The sequence below is a fragment of the Melopsittacus undulatus genome, chromosome 7 (assembly GCF_012275295.1).
Source record: "Melopsittacus undulatus isolate bMelUnd1 chromosome 7, bMelUnd1.mat.Z, whole genome shotgun sequence".
Lineage (NCBI taxonomy): Eukaryota > Metazoa > Chordata > Aves > Psittaciformes > Psittaculidae > Melopsittacus > Melopsittacus undulatus.
The window spans coordinates 5,718,314-5,737,905 of NC_047533.1; the positions used below are offsets into that span (position 1 = coordinate 5,718,314).

Genomic DNA, 19,592 nt, shown 5'->3' on the forward strand with positions numbered 1-19,592 from the left:
TGTGCTTCTCAGGCTGCACCTGAGCGAACACTCGGAAGAAGCTGTTTTAGAAACCATCCTTCGAGTGTTTTGTGTCCATGGAAGATCAGTCTAAAAGCAGGCTCTGAGTGCAATGACTCCCATGTAAAGCAGTGTGAGACCCCATCAGAACCGTGCCAGGGGAAGCAGTGGCTTTTGTATGAGTGGTCTGTGATCCTATGGGCTCAACTCTTGCTTTTACTCGCTGTTATGATGCTGCAGAGACATTTGGGAGCATGCCTGTCTTTTCAGGGTCATCCTTTGGTAAGGCAATTCATGGTCCTCCCACAGGCAGCCAGTGATGTTTAATGTTGTTTGAAGTCCAGACAAGCACTTGGGAGTGGTAAAAGTAATCATTCCCATTCGTCATCCTTTTCTTATGGCTGTAGAGTCCAGCAGTACTCTACAGCATTACTCATGCCAGTAAGGCATAGATATCACAGTGCAGAACACACAGTAATTCCTCTTCATGTCCCCTCTTTGCTGCCGGTCACCTGCAGTCCCCTTTAAGCCCCATGGGCACTCAGTGCTCTCAGCAAGTCCTACTCATCCACTGGGGCCTGCTACATAGGATATTCCCTTTGGAATTCATAAGGGCACTCACAGGTAATTCACAGAGAGCCACTGAAATCTCTGAACTCCTCCGAAGGTAGCTGAACCCTGAGCAACAGCCCAGACTGCAGAGTGGTGCCTCTGTAAAGACATGACCTCTGCTCCTTGACCACATCCCTCCTAATGCCCATACACAGGCTGACACACACAGAATCACTAAAACCAGTCAAATCTGAGCAAGCTGCTCTAGTGGAAGGTGTCCCTGCCCATGATAGGGGTTGGAACTGGATGAGTTCTAAGGTCCCTTCAACCCGAACCATTCTATGGTTCTATGAAATCTGTAATGTAAGCTGCAAGGTGAGAACTACAGTGGCTTGAGAAGGGAGAAACACTGTCCCACCTTACACTGCAGATCACCAGGATGTACGTGGAGACAAGTTCACGTTATCATACTGATGTTGTTTTCCCCTTCATGAAGGTTGAATTTGTCTTAGGAAATGCTCATCATAAAGTAATTAGGCAGGAAGGAATTAGCTCCATTAGTTATAACAAGTTGCCCCTAAAATATCAAAGTTCCTTGTTTATAAAACTGTGGAAGATGAAGAAATGCGCTTTTGCCCTATGTCCCCAGCTATAATATTCCAGCCCCTCCTTCCCCTATTTTCCTACCTATTATTTTTCCCTTAGGATGTGCTCTGGCACTTTCTGTACCACCCTCCAGCAACTGATTCTGAATCCCTATTACTTAGGTTTGCCTTTCAGAGCACCATTGGGCACTGGCACCGTAATGCTATATTCCATGTCCGGAGCAGTCTTGGAAAACGTGGCTATGGAAACCATGTCTTCTCCAATGTCCACTTGAGACCTGTGCCTGCAGATGAGCAGCTTCTTCAGGGCCCGTTGGAAGTCCCTGTTCAGGAAAGCATAAAGCATCGGGTTGATGGTGGAGTTGCAATACCCCAACCAAGTGATGATCTTGAATGCATCAACCAAGACCGTGCTGGTGGAGTCAGTGCCTCTTGCTGCGAGCCAGACATTGAGGACAAAGTAGGGCAGCCAGCAGAGCACAAAGACTGAAATGATGATGCTGATGGTCCGTGTGGCCTTGTTCTCCAGCTGCAGGTGGTTCTGCCGCTTGCTGTTGGGGTGGTAGTGGATCTCCAGGGTCTGAGACACGATCCGGGTGGCCTTGAGCCGTGAAGCGCGGTAGATGAAGAAGTACATGCTGCACATGACCATGAAGGGAACAAAAAACGCCAGAGCAGAAGCTACAATGGCAAAAATCCAGTTGGTGACAAAGATGCATTCTCTGCCTGCATCGAAGTCCACCCCAGGGATCTCGTTCCAGCCTTGCATGACAGGAAGGAAGGAAATGAGAGAGGAGTATACCCAGACCATGCAGGTCATTGCGATGCATCTGTGCAAGGAAAGAGACAGGGAGGGGAGAGAGGGTATGAACCATTTTGAGTTGAAAACACGTAGTACGAGTCAATCCCCATGGTAACCCATGTGGGATATTGCTGCTCTGCAGTACCACAGGGCTTGGAGAAGGGAAAAAGATGGGGTACAACAGGTCCAGACACGAATATCTGTAACAATGGGGTAACTGTTTCTGTGCTTTACAGAACTGGGGTTGGTGTAAGGGATGGCTGAAAAAAAATGAGGAGAAAAGGTTTCAGAGGGGATTTCTGTTTATATTTAAAACAACTGCATGTAGGTTTTCCTGGTTGGTTTCAACTTGGGTTTCTAGCCTTTATTATCTGAGCAGCAATATAGTGGAGCTGATGGGCACCAGATCCTCAGGACCACTGCAGCGCTTGGTCTGCAACACAGCATGATGTGCAGCCCCCTCCTCATCTTAGGGACCTATGCTCCCAAATAGCACGCAGGAAGAGTTACAGTGGGAAAAACTTCCCCAAAAGAGCCTGAACCCACCTGATAGAGCATTCCAGATCCAGTGTCCTCCCTTAGACAACTTTCCCCCTCTTCAGTCCTCATTTCAATGTTTCACATAAAACTTTGACAGGAGCTTAGAAAAGCTCATTCTGTTTTCTCTGCATTTCCACCCATGAATCAGAGTGGTTTGGGTTGGAAGGGACCTTAAAGCTCATCCAGCTCTAACCCCCTTCTAGGGGCAGGGACACCTTCCACTAGAGCAGCTTGCTCCAAGCCCCTGTGTCCAACCTGGCCTTCAGCACTGCCAGGGATGGGGAAGTGTTACCATGTTTCAGGACTTACTTTGCACGCTGTGATTCCTGCAGTCTCTTTACTCCAGCTCCCTCTTGTTTGCATGATGTCAGGTTTTCTCACCTTGTTTCCAAGTTCTCTATCTCACCCTTTCTCTGGTTAAACCTCAAAATCCTACCTGAGATATATGACTGTCACTTCAGAAAGCATCATGAGTTGAAGAGGCAGAAGACTACTGCTATATGTGTTCTTCTGGGTGTTATTTCCCTTAGTCCCACTAAACGCCTGCAAGTTGTAGGTATGAGTCAGGCCATATCACTTGTTTCTACCCCATTTTGCAACCCATCCTTAGCTCAAAAAAGCCCATTCCCATGAGCATCACCAAAGCAGCCCAGCTGCATTCCCCTTTTCTCTTGCACCCCATGAGAATCTTCTGCAAAGCTTTAAATAGTGTAAAGATCCTTTTGCCACATCACTCTGCTTTTGGGCAGCAACTGTTCATAGTTCATTTGGTCTTGAGTCAATATAGATCAATATAGGGCAGGACACAAAGTGATGAGCAGCACCACTCACCTGCCACGGGACATCCTTCTTGAGTAGTGGTAGGGGGTCACGACGGAGCAGTACCTGTCCAGGCTGATGAAGCACAAGGTGACAATGGATGCGGTGCAGAACATGACATCGAAGGAGATCCAGACTTTGCAGAAGAGCTTCCCAAACAGCCACATCCCCGTCACCTCGTAAATGATGCTGTGAGAGAAAACAGGTGGGAATCACAGCTGGAAGGACTCATTTCATGCATGTCTTCAAGGCTACGTGGTGCTAACACCAGGATTCAACACAGAGGTACCAAAGGTGGGTTTGCAGCTCAGAGAGCAGAGATTCACCCTCAAAGCGCAACACAAGGCACCTTGGTGAGGCATGGCTAAAGAAGACCAAACCCATGCTTCTTGCCTGCACCCTGTTGCAAGCAGATGCCTTGAGGGAGGTGCTTTGCTCCCCAGAGCTCCCCAGATTTACATCTGCACACCTTTGTCTGTCACCCCTTTTCCTGTGTAGAACAGGCTTTTATGATTTCTAACCAATTCCTGGGCCATGGAAGATGCTCTCCCCTCAAAAAAACTCAGTTTTCATCTGGTCTCATGTTTCAAAGTTAACTCCTGGTTAAAAACATTAAATCCTATGAGGAAGCCCGTAGAACTTGTATGCTACATAGCTCACAAACACCTCAGCAAGGTGAACACACCACCACAAAGCAGACATTACACCAAGTTCATGTCTAACAAAGCCAAGAAGGGTCTTTAAGAAGTGAGCAGTGAAGGAAGGAATCTATGGCAGCTGTAGGAAGGCTGGTGCACGTTTCTATAGCATTCAATTAGATGTCATTCTCTTCCCCTTTCTTTCCCCTGCTTTCTGCAGCTCCTGGGGTGCTGCTGGAACAAGCATCACGTGTGAATTCCATGTGAAAGGCTGAGTGATTACTTGGTCCTGCAAAGCTTTAATTATCCTGGAACTTCACAGCTTGCTGGGCAAATACAGAGGAGGTGGTGCTGCTGTGCTGCAGTGCGTTCAGGTGGGCTCTGCCAGGGCACAAGGAGTCAGCTTGGTGTCAGAGGAGTCAGAAACCAGTGCCTGCTCTGCATCTGATTAGCAGTGATTCATTAAAGTGGTTTGTGAAGGTTGTTCTAGAGCACAACACTGGGTACAGTGGTGATGAAGGGCCCCAGGAGCTTTTTGTTGCATAGGATGCTGCACAACAATCCAAGCCAACATCAGCCCATAGCAGAACCTGTCCTTGTGCAGACACTGGTGTGTCTTATGTCTTCCCATTAGCCACACCAGTGAATTGTGAACTGCTGGGATTGCAGCGCAGCATTCCCACCTTCCCAGGTACCTGTGGCACCACTCTGGGAACAGATCTGTGGACACAAGCATGTGGATTTCCCCAGCTGAAAAGTCCCCCATTGTGGAGTTGGGAGCATCTTCTCCCAGCTGGGCGCAGAAGGGGACATGAGTCTGAAGTCACTGAGACTCAGTTACTGCGTGAAGCAGTTGTCCTCCTTCTCTTTGACTCCTGATGTTTCCTGGAGTGACAGCCATGTATCTCAGGCAGGGTTTTGAGGTTTAACCAGACAAAAGGTGAGATAGAGGGTTTGGAAACCTGACAAAACCTGACATAATGCAAACAAGAGATAGCTGGGTACATTGGAGCATACCCAGCCTCCACATGGGCAGTATGGAGGGTCCCACTGCACACGCATAGAAAGGTCTCATGGCTCTTTTTACAGATGAGTCCCATAGAAGTCAAAGCACAGGTCCCATAATGGACTTGGGTGCCTTGTTCCCACTCTTCAGAAGCCCTCTTATCCCCAGAGATGCTGCAAACCCTATGGTGTGAGCACCATGGCCTTCCAGAAGTAGACCATGCTGCTGTCATGAGCATGCCTGCACACAGATCCCTATCTCCCATCAGCACACACCTGGTGGGATGCACTTGACCTGGCAGATGCTCTTACAGCACAGGGTACCTGTAAATATGGTACCACTGGTACCAGAATGCGGTACCTGTTCTCTCTTCTCTGATGTAAAAGGTCTCTGTAGCTTGGGCAGGATGCTGGTGAAAAAGGAACAACAAAAGCCCAAAGAAGCACACAGCATGAGCAAAGTGGTTCACTTATGCTCACAAAAGAAGAGTAGCTGGACATATTCAGCCTGGAAATGGCTGGGCTGGCTGGAGTACCCAGACAGGAGCCAAGCACAGCTGAACCGCTCCTGCACAAGAGCCAAACCAGAACAAAACAGAAGTCTTATTCTTATGAAATTAAGGCACCAAGCAACGACCTTGTTTTTCCTTTCTGTCATGTTTTCCTGGGTCAAACTGGCTCCTAAGATCATTTCTTTTCCTTCTCTTTGGCACGCACTAACATGCATCAGAAGCCATGCATCAGTGGCATTTGTTATCCCCCTGCAGACTGTGGTTCTTCTAGTCTGTTTGATTTGCAAGGTCAGCAGCCTTCCCCACAAACCCCACTGTACATTCTCTGAACCAGAAGGAACAATCAGAATTCCATATTTCACCAAGAATATGAAGAACAACATCTCTGCAGTAGCCTTTCACAGTCAGTAATATCAAATCATCCCTTTTCTTACACTAGCAAGGAACATTCTTACTTCTCCCTTCCACTACCAGAAAATAAAAGACAAGGTTAAAGAAGTGTGAAATGCAAAGCAGAGAACTGGACAGCACTGATTTCAATAGTCATTCTTGAATAAGAAAAATGAGGGGAAAACATACGGCTGTGGTTTGCTGCTCTGCCTTTGAAACTCCAGAAGGAACAACACATTGTGCTTAACGCTCACACACCAGTCACAGTCCTCATCTCCCATTCCCCAAACACTCAGAGCACATAAAATCCTCTAGCAAACCCACTGACTCCATGTGCAGTGCAGAGCTGGTCCTGGAAGATGGGACTCATTGCACTGGAGTCACATCTAGTTCAGATCAGCAGCCAGCATCCCTATGTAGCCAACAGCAAGAACACCTTTGGGAAGTCTCTCCATAAGGAGACCCTGTATTAAGCATAGGGAAACTAAGGCACAGAAGCACATATAGACCCCAACCACCATTAAGCTCTTTGGAAGGCCAAGCCCCAAGCACAGCACATTAACTTCTATCCAGCTCTACCCAAAGAGCAGCTACTAAGCGAGGGGAGATGCCATTGCACACACACAGACCCCCCCATCTGATCTTACCTAAAGGGCATGACCAGACAAGCTACAAGGAAGTCTGCCATGGCCAAGGACATGATAAACATATAGGTGACGGTGCGCAGCCTCTTCTCCACCACGGGGCAGATGAACACTATTGTGTTTCCCAGAAGAGTGATCAAGTCAATGAGGGTTAATACCAGCCCGATGACCACCTCCTGCAGGCCAATCCCTGCCAAGTTGCCACCTCCTTCCACAAAGGAGTCAGCAGAGGAGGAATTTGAGAGCCAAGTTTCATTTGTGTCCATCAGCATCTTCCCACTGTTAGAATCTGAAAGAGAGACAAGAGGAAAAAGCAATAAACAATGACTTTGATGCATGTACTTTGTAGGTCTAAGAAAGGAAGTACAGAAATAATGCTTATGCTTCATTTCCTTCAAGGCAAATCCACACACCCATGGTGATCAGTGCATTACAAGTGTCTGAAATCCTGAAGGTGATGATAAACGTACAGCGCTGGCTGAAGTCCTTCATGGCAATTGAAAGCCTGCCTGTGCATGGAAATGCATCATCAGTGAAGCGGGGTACAAAAAGAAACATCCTGAGAGCAGAAAGAGGACAGGTAAGCAACTGGAATCCAAAATGAAAGCAGCTTTGCTAAATCCCAACAGGCCCTGTCCACAAAGTGTGGTGCTGGAACCAGATGATGTTTAAAGTCCTGTTCAACCCAAACCATCCTATGGTTATGCATTCTCATCATCATCTTAGCCACCCACAGACCAAGTGGGGCTGCTTGCCCGGGCTGGATGGTTTCATAACCCCATTGCTCAGCACATTCTCTGCCCTGCATGGTCCTGGTACATCTTTAGGCTCTGAAGTTCAGAGCTTTTTAGTGCCATAGTGAGCAGCTCCATCCTGCAGTCTCAATGGCCATACACAGAACTTAACACAAGTAAGCAGGTAATTGAGTCTCAGTGCCTTCAGACTCATGTCTCCTGTGCCCAGATGGGAGAAGGGGCTCCCAACTCCACAATGGGGGACTTTTCAGTTGAGGAAATCCATGTGCTTGTGTCCAGAGCTCAATTCCCAGACTTTGACCAACTGTTGTTACCTGGGAAGGTGGGAATGCTGCCCTGCAATCCCAGCAGGTCACCATTCACTGGTGTGGCTGATGGGAAAACAAAGACAAAACTTTTGGGGGAAAGGATATCATAGAAATACTCCCAGATATCAAATTGTTATATCCGAAGGCTGCCACATCTCCTGTGACTGGGCTCTGCTTCCACAGTGCCCTCAGGTCAGTCCCCATCTCCGGGGCATCACTACAGAGTGCAGCACAAGAATGGGTCAGGATCAACATCCATGTAATCCAACATGCCTTGTCTCACAGAGGCCAGCCCATGCCTCAGCAGGATTATAAGAACAAGGCAGCATGCAGTAAGATTTCCCCAATGTCTTCTTTTCCTTCCAGCAGCCTATGATCCTGAATTACCTCTAAAGATGGTTTTGAGGACTTCTAAATCATGAAGCTGTCCTGCTTCCCCTTTGACCCATGTTGGCTTTTAGCATCCATGACCTCCTATCCAACAATGACCCATGTTGGCTTTTAGCATCCATGACCTCCTATCCAACAACTCACATAGCTCAGCTACGTGCTGTGCAGAGAAACACTTCTTTTTGCCTGTTTTGAGCCTGTCACCCACTGGTTTCATTTGATGCCCTTTAGTCATGTATTGGATGAGGCATCCTGCATCCTCAAGTTTAGTGTGAGGTGTCCTTGCCCATGGCAGGGGGGTTGGAACTGGGTGATCTTAAGGTCCTTTCCAACCCAAACCATCCTATGATTCTAGGATCAATCTCCATCCACTCTCCCAGTGCCACTGGTGGGCTCTTTAATCTCCCCCACATCCCCCTCATCATCTCTTGGTCATGCTGAGGACCCTTTGCCAACTTGCTTATTCCTCATACAGAATCACTAGAGGACTCCTGGCCACCCTTCCTGCTCCTCTGAGATGGACCAAAACTGCAAACCATTTCCAAGATGTGAATGCACTGTGGATGTATATAAGGGCATAATGATGCTCTCTGTTTTGTCCTGCTTCCCTTCCATAACAATCCCTAACATGGTTTGCTGCTTTTGATTGGCACTTAGCACCGAGCTGACCTTTCCACAGGACTGCCTATTGCATTCCAAAGATCCCTGTCTTGAGCAGTAACAGCTCAGAGCTCAATGCTTTAGAAAGAATAGATGCAATGAGGAAATTGGGTTGTCTCCATCTTCCCCAAACTCCATCACAGATTAATTTCTTCTTCCATTTTAATGCTCAATGAACAACATAAAAGCTTTTCTGCAAGCCCTTAGGTCAGGTCTTGCCCTTCATGCCCTGTTTAACCTTTGTTTCACCTGCAGACATCACCACTTCACTATTCACTATTTCTACAGTTAAAGATTGATTGAACCCCACACATCCCAACCCCTATCCCTATAAAGGGCTCTGTGATCTCTCTATCCCAAAAGGTAACTCACCATCCACTCCCCCCCGCACTTCACCTTGTCAACCCGTATTTATTCAGACATGGAACTTCCTTTTAAACTCAGGACCATTGGGTTTCCTTAAAAGCCCCCAACAGGAGGGACCACAGTGAAGCCCTTCTAGAAGTCCAGGCAGGCCACACCAGCTCAGTGCTCCCCATCCACGTACTCAGTGACCTCCTCCAAGCATTCCCGTATGCTCATGAGGCCGTGTTGCCCATTGTAAAAGCAATATTGACCTTTCCCATCCCTGTCGGTGTTCAGGGCCAGGTTGGATGGAGTCTTGGGTGATGTGGTCTAGTGTGAGGTGTGCTCCATGGCAGGGGGTTGGAACTGGATGATCCTAAGGTGCTTTCCAACCCAAACCATTCTATGATTCCATGAGTCTATGTAACTGTATATTACATGCACCCACTCATCCTTCAGAGGTCTCAGCTCCCTCCTCTGACTTCTATTTGCTTGCTGGATTTAGTAATTTCCTTGATATTAAAAAACAGTAAATATTTAAAACATTAAAAATAGAAAATAAAAAATAAAGGAAATTTTAAAAGATAAAAATTTAAAACATACATTTTTTAAATTAAAAGACATGGAGCAGTAAAAATTATAGAGCTATGAAAGAAATTTTAAAGTAAAAATTTTTAATCTAAAAATTAAAAAAATGAAAATACAAAAATCAAAATTTTACAAAACCAAATTTTTTAAAATAAAATTTATTGATTTTTTTATTCTGTTTATTTATTATTTTTATTAACATTTCTGAATTTATTTATTTATTAAATAAAATTTAAAAGTGAAAATTAAAAAATTACAAGTAAAGGTAAAATAAAGATTTCAAATGTTAAAAATGAAAATTTCAAAATAAAAATGTAAATTATAAATAAATAAACAAATGAAGGTGTCTAGAAAAAAAGCAGGAAAACTCCTGTGCCCTTCCTCCCTGAAGCTGGGACTTGCTGCCCAAAGCACTCCTGCTTCTCCAGCACTGAGAGCAAGCAGCTCTGCTGCCCATCAAGCCCTGTGGCAGGCCCCTGGGCAGATGCTGCTGAAAGCCCACAGGGTTTCATGTAATCAGTGTCAAATGCTGAGGTTTAAACTGATCAAGTCTTCTGGTCCAAACCCATCAATTCCAATTCAAGCTTTTAAAAACATCATGTCTTCAGGTTTGCAAGAATTAATGTCAAAGTTTTGGTCCATGGCCTTGAATAATCCCAGCTGAGAACGCTGGATTTGTTCTGGGGGTTTCCAGAGGGAACACTGAATCATAGAATCATAGAATGGTTAGGGTTGGAAAGGACCTTAAGATCATCCAGTTCCAACCCCCTGCCATGGGCAGGGACACCTCACACTAAACCATATCACCCAAGGCTCTGTCCAACCTGGCCTTGAACACTGCCAGGGATGGAGCATTCACCACCTCCCTGGGCAACCCATTCCAGTGTCTCACCACCCTCACAGTAAAGAATTTCTTCCTTATATCCAATCTAAACTTCCCCTGTTTAAGTTTCAACCCGTTACCCCTTGTCCTATCACTACAGTCCCTAATGAAGAATCGCTCCCCAGCATCCTTACAGGCCCCCTTCAGACACTGGAAGGCTGCTCTGAGGTCTAAGCCAAGAAGGTTCAGCAGCCACATCCTCCTCCTCCTGTAAACAGTGACTGCTCACACTGTTAAGCATGCATCACTGTTAGTACACCTCTCATTAAAGCAGATCATTAATTACACAACACTGCTCAGGTGTTGATCTGTGAACACACGCTGCACTCCAGCTTGAGGTGGAATTAGGGCATGGCTATTAGTGTTCATCTTTGCAAGCTCTCTATGCTACTGAAATACCATCTTATCCATCAGCCTGGGGTAAAAGGGTTTGCAAGTCAAGAACCAACAGCAGGTTGTTTAACATGGGATACACCTTGGAGCAGGGCACACCAATGCATAAATACAGGAGACAAACGTGCCCACACTCACAAAATATTAAGAGAAACACTCTCTTGGCCATACTACTGCATGGACAGCCCAAAGACAGGCTGAGGGGTTGGAAATGGACTCTCCTCATCTGACATCCATGATTTTCCCAACAATAAAGAGAAGGGATGCTTGAAACTCCAGGTTTGAAGCCCCATCCCTGGCAGTGTTCAAGATCAGGTTGGATGGGACTTGGAGCAACGTGCTCTAATGGAAGGTGTCCCTGCAGGGAACTGGAACTGGATGAGCTTTAAGATCCTTTCCAACACAAACTACTCCATGATTCAGGGTGCAGACAACAGGGTCCTGCTGCTCCTGGCTCCTTTTCAGGGATCCCCAGACAGAGACTCCCTGGAAGCTCATCCATAGTCCCTTACAGAGCCAAGAACCCAAACCTGATATTTCCCATCCTTTTTGCCTCCATCTGGGAAGCCAGAAACTCATATCTCTTGCCAGGAAGTGCTACACCTGAACTGCCTGGAGAATTGTCAATACAGGAACACCGGGGATGATACAATCCTATGGAAATCTCTGGGACAAAGCAGGATGTGCCATCCTTCCCAGGGATGTACCACAACTTCAATACCGGAGCTCTTCATTGCTCCTGTGAGCAGCAGCAGTTCACATGGTTGTGCTGCTGATAGAGCACAGTGCCTCCTTCCAGCATCAGTCTTCAGCCTTTTCTATAAGGAGCCCCCATAAATCAATGGGATAAATGCCTGGTTGTAATATGATATGGGATCATCCCGGATTACCTGGGGATCTCAGATGTCTCAGGGTTTGCATTGTCATTAGGACATTACAGTTTTGCTTCCCTGCTCTCAATCTGCCTGAGCAGAACTCCATCATTTCATCAGTTTTCCTTTAACACACAGAAAGTTTGACCTAATATATTCAGCAGACAAATCCAGAGTAAAAGGTGAACTTCATCACTGAAGGGTATCTTTTGACGGCAGGGGAGGGGAAAAGGAAGCTCTGCAATCTCAAGGCTGACTGCACTTTAAATCATAAGGATACAATGGAAACTGGAAATACATTTGCTGCCAGACTCCACTGCTCTGCTAAATCAAGTGCGACTCAGTGCACAGCAGCATCCAGCCATACCTGCCCCAGGACACGCTTCCCTCCTCCCCTTTGCCACCAGCGAGGCTGCAGTGGCTCAGTAATGTGTTAAACACACTCGGAGAGGATGGTGTGAGGTGATGGAGGAGAAGGACCATCCCTGGGGATGCAAAGCATGCATTCAGAGAGGCCATGCAATGAGCGAGCGCAGTGATTTCCCGTTGCTCTCTCATCCTCTATCCAACTTTCCCGTTTGAAGGGCAGAGTTTCTCAGGGCATGAATGGTTTCTTTCCACCCCCAAATCAGCGCAGAACGATTCATCCCACCTCTCCTGCAGCCCCGGGACTGGAAACACAGCCAAACACACGATCCCTACCTTCAAAACTGGCTGCTGGACGCTGAAAGCAGGCTTCAAGCAGCAGCACCCTGATCCCGGTGCTTTTCCCAGCAGCAGGGTCCAAGGGCTTCAAACCAGATCACATTGCTCCCAGATCCCATCCCATGGAGCTGCTCCAGCCTGGATCCATAGGATGCTGGTTTCTGCCCCAGCGCAGAGCATCACATCTTCACCCACACAGCGGTTCTCCGGTGGAGCGGTGCCCCAGCAGCAGCACTCGCTCTTCCGCAGCTAAAGCGAGTCTGTCGCAGCCACTCCTCCTCCGAGGGACTGAAGCACAAACACAGCGGTAAAACTCAAGGCAAAGTTAAACCCTTGCTGCATACACAGAGCTGCCCATGGGTACTGGGGGAGCGACGGAGCAGGGGTGAGGAACCCCAGTTCCCAAGGGGGCAAACCCCACAATCTCTGGTTTGCCAACACCCAGCCCCGGGGAGCCAAATCCTACATCCTGAGGCTCAAAAATCCCAAAGCCTGGGGGAGAAATCCCCCAAATCCTGGGGGATAAATCCCAAAGCTCAAGGGGGCAAAACCCCAAGGATGCTGGAGAGCATCTCCCCTGCATCAGCTCGAGCAGGGGGAGTCTGCCCTGGGAAAGGGGTCTGTCGGAAGCAGGGAAGGAAAGGGGGGAGCCCTGACCTGGGAAGGAGGAGATGCAGTGTTTGGGGAAGGGGCTTCTTTCGGATGGGGGGATACAGGACTTGCCTGGGGTGAGCCCCTTGATGAGGGGGTCCTACCGGGAGCGGTGATGGATAGAGAGGGGGACGCTGGGGAACGGGGGACGGAGATGATGGGGAGAAGGATGCCAGGGAAGAGGATGCAAGTGAAGGGGATAACGGGGACGTGGGTACCGGCGGCAGCGGCACTTACCGGCAGCAGGAACCGGCAGCCAGAGGAGCCGCCCCTCTTCCCTTCCCCGCCCTGCCCGGCAGGTCCCGCTCCATCCCCGGCTCCAGCCGCTATTCCCCGTGGAAAAGCTGTTTTTAGTGCGTTCAAACCAGCCCTTCCCACCCCACAGCGGCTGTGCGGGTTCGGATCGGCTCCTTAATGCTGGAGCAAACGGGCGCTGTGTCCATGACCTAAACCAAGCTGCTAAACAAGCAGAGGAACCTGTTGGTGCTAGCGCTGGGGCAGGGTTACCTGCGCATCCTCTGCGGGAGGCTGAGCAGGACATGGGCTCGCTGTAAGAGGTGAGGTTCTTAGGTTTTATACCTAAGAAAAGGTATAAAACCTGGTTGTGGTGCTTGGGCAGGTGTCACACGTGATGCTGGGAGCGTGTGAACCCATCCATAGCTCCTGTTCCAAAACAACCCCAAATCTCACCTGAATGCATCGGCCCCATGTGCTGGGCTGCACCCCCAGAGTATGAGGAGCAGGGAGGGGAGGGGATTCTGTTCTGCTGTGCTATGGGGAGACCCCCCTGCAGCCCTGATCCAGCTCTGGGGCAACAGCACAAGAGGGACGTGGAGCTGTTGGAGTGAGGCCAGAGGAGGCCATGGAGCTGCTGCGAGGGCTGGAGCAGCTGTGCTCTGGAGCCAGGCTGAGAGAGCTGGGCTGGGGCAGCCTGGACAAGAGAAGGCTCCTGAAGGGGAGATCTTAGAGCACGGAGGCCATATCTCAGCACTTAAAAGGGCTTGTAAGATGGGGACTTTTTAGTAGGGCCTGTTGTGATAGGACAAGGGTAATGGTTTAAACCTAAAGGAAGGTCAATTTAGGCTAGCTACAAGGAAGAAATTCTTTATTATGAGAGTGATGAAACAATGGAACAGGGTGCCCAGAGAAGCTGTGGCTGCCCCATCCCTGGCAGTGTTCAAGGCCAGGCTGGACGCAGGGGCTTGAAGTAACCTGCTCCAGTGGAAGGTGTCCCTTCTCATTGCAGAGGGGTTGGACTCGATGAGCTTTATCCTTTAGATATATCCCAACACATGGCTGGTTTCTGTGTTCAAGTGAACACTGCCAGGTCATGCTGAGCTTCTCATCAACCAACACCCCCAAGTCCTTCTCCTCAAGGCTGCTCTAAATCCCATCATCCCCCAGACTGTATTGATACAGCCCTAAGCCAGGCACAGGACTTTGCACTTGGCTTTCCTGAACCTTCCTTTTTCTTCTCTTCTCTTTCTTCTTTCATTTATAGAGCAAAAAATAGTTCAAAAACCCCAGAAGAAGTCACCTCTGTCCCTAAATAAGAGTTAATTGATCATTGCCATGGGTTGGAGGTTCCTGAGGGGGGCAGCTGCCACCATGTGTGGTGCTGGATGGTCTCAATGCCATCTCTATCACACAGGGCATCACTCTGCCTTGCTCAGGCATCACGACCGTCCTCTCACTGTAGCTTGCTTTATCTTCATGTTATCTAGGCAGGATGTCAGGCTTGAATAATGGAGTTCTCACAGAGCAGATCACAGTAAGGGCTGGCAGTTCTTCAAGTGTAATAGCACTGATCCCAAAAACCTGACAAAGAAGATAGATAACAGCAAGAAGAAGGGAAAAGTTGAAAAGCTGTAAACGCTTTCTCAACTATTGGTCTTAATGTCATTTGGGATCAGTATTGCCTGTTAACATATCACAAACCTTCAAAAACCATGGTATGGTTTAATGCTTATTGTGGCTTCTAGGATATTGTCAAGCAGGAAGTTCTAGGGTATGGTCTCATGGGGTTGTTCTTACATTATATGCATTGCTATCTGGAGAGGGAGGAGTGAGGAAAGTAGAATGCAATTGACTCCCAGATTGTCGCAGTAAGAAGAGTAATGGGAAATGTACATTCCAGAGGGGTTTGCATATCAAAAGCTGTTTGATGTCAGAAAATCTGAGCAGTTTTAGAGCAGTGCTCATGCAGCACCAAAGCTGAAGGTAGAATGCAACAAATCTCCTTCAATTGTCAAATAAGAGGGTGCAGGGTGCAGGAAAGCTCTGAGGCTTCATCTACACTTGGTGCCCACTTGGAAAACATCATTAAAACCCCTGGGAAGCATGGAAGGATCTCAAATGAATGTGTTTCCAAGTGGAAGGACTTGGCAACATCTTCATTTTCACTTGTTCCCCCATTAGTAAGCACAGTGCAGGCTGTACCATGCACTAACACACGTCATCTCCTTCTGCTCCTTCGTCTGAAAGACGAGGTGGTATCAAATGATGCTGAGGACAATGTGGCAAAGGCAGATGTTCCATCATCACCTGATTTGTGGGAATTAAGTTGGTACTTTTGGATTTCTGCTTAATTCTCTTGATGTCTTCTGGTAGTTTTGGGCTTTTTCTTCAACCTGCTTTTGGTTTGCTTTGTTCAATGTACATCAGCCGGAGATAGAATGTCTTTTTTGACTGACTGTGTAGTTTATAAGTCATGCCAGTTCTTTCTGGAGGTGTTTGCTCCAAGAAGCATTATTGCCAGTCACTGTGGAGTTCTTACTTATCACAACCAACCAGTTACTAGTTCTCCTCGGTTGGTTTTAGACATCGAGGCTTTGGCAGTGGGGATGCTGCCATGGCCTGTGATGATCCCATCACACCAGATTCCCAAATGCACAGAGAACAACGAATAAAAAAGGCCTATAAATCACATGGCATTGGGTAAATAGACCTGAAGAAGTGGCAGGTTTGGTTTTGTGCCTTCTCTTCCTCTGTCTGTTGAGGGGAAGCCTGCCCTGGTGGTAATACCTCTTCTTCAGCTCCTTTTTTCCTATGGCAGCTGCATGAAAAGCACAAAGAAGGAATGAGCAATTGCTTTCCTGCCTGTCTTGATTTGTCCAGGTGTGAAACAGGGCAAACAGTTGTCTCTGCTGTTAAATCACTCTTTAATAACGCTGCTGATTGACAGGGTTCTGAGCAGCAGTCACCAACGGCGCTTGCTGACCACTGCTTTCCTAGCAGCACTATGGATCAGAGGCAGAGGTGTGCTTTGTGTCAGGTGGCATTGACATGCAGTGCTTGATGTCAGTGTAAGTGGTGTTAGTCATCAGCCCAGGCAATGAGGTTCCCTTGACACATGCTGTGCTCCCTGACTGTGCTTTCTAAACATCTTATGTGCTGTAGTCTGAGGCATTCCTTGTGCTTGATGGATCCTATCTGACAAATTCCCTTCGATTTCCCCTCATCAGACCCCATTTGTTTGTATTTTCTTTTCCGGGTGAGGTCTAGCATCTTTCTACCTTAACATTTTCGCTCCTAGGTGAGCATCGAGGCATTGCTCCTATTGCCTGCCACAGGCGTTCAGCTCAGCTGTCTTATGCTGCTTCCACTTGCCTGTCCAACCCCAAAAGAGGTCTCACTTGTCTCCAATGGCTGTATAGGGAATATACTCTCCTAATTTTTCCTGTCTCAGGTATATCTAAGTCATATTCTGGATGTAAATAGTACAGGTTTTCCCACTGCTTTCCACATCTGGCTTCTGGTAATGCTTTCATCGATACACTTCTAACCCTGCAAATAGCTCCATGTCTTTGTGTGTCATGCCTTAGCTGAACTGCAGCCTGTTCATTCTAATGAAAAATCAGGATATTCCTGGTTTTCAAGGAAACTAGAAATCCCCCAAAATCCCTACTGAAATCCATGGGAATTACTGGAGCCTGGAGTGGAGTTTATCAGGTATTCATTATCATGGCACCCATTAAGTCAAGGCAGGAAGATGGATTTGTAGTTATAGAATTATAGAAAGAATAAAAGAAGAACAATCCTCAAAATTCTGACTGTCTGAAGGCAGATGATCAAAGATGATCCAAGGACTGGGAAGCTGCATGAGGAAAGGCTGAGAGAGCTGGGACTGTTCAGCCTTGGAAAAGAAGGCTCAGGGGAGACCTTGTCACTGTATTCCAGTATTTAAAGGGTGGCTACAAAGAAGATGGAGACTCCCTTTTCACATGGAGAAGACCAGGGGTGATGGGCACAAGTTACTGATGGGGAGATTCCAATTGGACACAAGAGGAAAATGTTTCACAGTGAGAAGGATCAGCCATTGGAATAATGTCTCCAGCTAAGTTGTGACTCCCCAGCACTGGACACTGTTAAGATTTGGCTGGACAGGGTGCTGGGACATCTGATCTAGGCCATGCTTTGCCTGGAAAACTTGGACCAGATGATCCCTGAGGTCCCTTCCAACCTGGAATTCCATGATTCTGTGATTCCATGACAGCAAGTGCTTGTAAGCATCAGGAGGTTTTTATGCAGGTGCTCAATGGTTTTGGTCTTGTGGGCAATTTTAGATCAAGGCATCAATCCCATCCCTCAACTGCAGGGCTGTAGCTATTGACCCAAGTTAATAGATGGAATTATGTGTCCCAATCCTGCTCTGTTATGGATTCTACCCTGAGCTAGAGAAGAGTTTGAGGCTCATAAGCTGCAAAAGCATGTTCAGACACAGAAATGGTGCAGCACTGCCTGTGACTGGTAATGGTGACAGGTCCTGAATGCTCTTTGTTGTGGCTTCATTTGAGCCACACTCAGGGGTTACTCCATGTAGCAGGGAACAGCTGGATCTTCATCAGGATGCCTTGGGCATTTTATTCCATAGAGGGATAATAGACCTCATGCTATTAGATCACAATCCTTTGACTGATAATCCAAGAGCCACAGTTATGCCCAAGGTATCCTATGATTTAAACAGAAGTATCTAAAGTTGTCGGGAATATATCCCTGGGTTTACATGAAAACAATCCTGAGTTTTACATAGGACCAGCTCTCAGGAGACTTTCTGGGAACTCTGGTTCGCTTGCATCGAAGTGTGCATGCATCTGCTATACGTTCTGATGAAATGGCTTGTTCACAGCTCTGAAGTGGCTTGTTTATCTCCTTGTAGCTGCTGGGCAGATGCCTTGTGTTTGTGGGGGAGATTCCCCCAGAAACTTGATGGTACTTCTAAGCAGAATGGTTTTGCCTGTTAGAGGGCACGTCCCAGTTATCAGATGGTCAGGTTTTCATTATGGGCACGCTCCTCTCCCTTGTTTACACCACTGCACTTTCACCTGAGCATCACTGTGTTTTGCAAACAAAAGCCCATTGTCAAGAGGCAGCCCTGCTATTTTTACCCTCATGTTAATGAGGAATAAACCGAAACCCAGTAAGACCGACATTCCCCAAAGTGCTCTCTAATTGTGGGCACCTCCATTCCTAAGCATCCAGATTGGGATACCATGGCTGGGTTTGCAGTGGGAGGTGGGTAACTAAACCTTGTGGGTGCTTTGAGTTCTCCAAGACCTTCATGAAAGTCAAACCCAAGCATATGAAGAGGCTGAAACTGAGTCATCCAAAATGAGTGGACATTTTTGCAAGCCCCCGTTGCTTGCCAAAATCTGCTCAATGACTCAACAGCCGGGTCTGCAACAAGAGCCCTGAGCTGTGTGTTAGCTGTTAGACTGTGTCTGATGTGAGGGAGGGAGAGAAAGACAAGTCTAGTGAGAAACCCCACTGAGCAGACACTAGAGATCTGCTGCAGAGACCACCAAGGAGAGCTGCAAAGGACTTAGAGGAAGAGACCACCAATGGGCACAGATACACTGAACAGCATCCCAAAAGGGAGGAGAGCACTGAACACCTATAGATTGGAAGGTTAAAGACAGTATATCCTACACACTGTGTCAGGACACAGCATCTCTTTGAAAACCTGCCATATCTTTACTTGCTTCCAACAGTTCCTTTTCATGGCTCTGTTATGTTATTTCTAACAACAGCGCTGACATGATTTGATAACTATGGGGGGAAAAAAGCCATCTAAGAACTTTATCATTGACACTTATCATCGAAACCATTGTCAGGCTGAAAAAACTTGCCAAAAAGAAGATTTTCTTTATCCCTTTTGATTGTTTCCCTGACAAGCTGGACAGGGGCTGTTTTCTCTTGTGCTGCACAATCTAATTATACCATTGCATAAAAAATATAGGCAGCACTAACCATTTGTCTCGCATGACTCACCGCTGTCTTTCCAAATGTCATAAATGCCAGCAAGCAAACTGCAACCACGAAACACATTAGTGTCTCACAAGGCTGCTTGGCTCGATTACAGGATGCAAGGATTAGGCTGAGTAACTGGGAGAAGATGGAAGGGAGATTTCACCAGGCATCAGGGGTCATTGTGTGCTGAAACACTGCAGATGATAAACCACTAAGAGGCAATCAATGCCTTCAACAGCTATCCCCATTGTTTCAGTTTGTACAGCCCAGAAGACATGGAAAAACA

General features: G+C 47.3%; 1 protein-coding gene across 1 annotated transcript; it reads right to left on the reverse strand.

Moving 5' to 3' along the window:
• Window positions 1-1,311: 1,311 nt before the first annotated feature.
• On the reverse strand, window positions 1,312-6,924 carry LOC101875653 (octopamine receptor-like). Its single transcript, XM_034064780.1, has 4 exons — window positions 6,921-6,924; window positions 6,511-6,796; window positions 3,331-3,507; window positions 1,312-1,987 (listed from the first exon to the last, which is right to left on the reverse strand). The coding sequence occupies exons 1-4, from the start codon at window positions 6,922-6,924 to the stop codon at window positions 1,312-1,314; spliced, it is 1,143 nt and encodes a 380-aa protein (XP_033920671.1).
• Window positions 6,925-19,592: the final 12,668 nt, after the last annotated feature.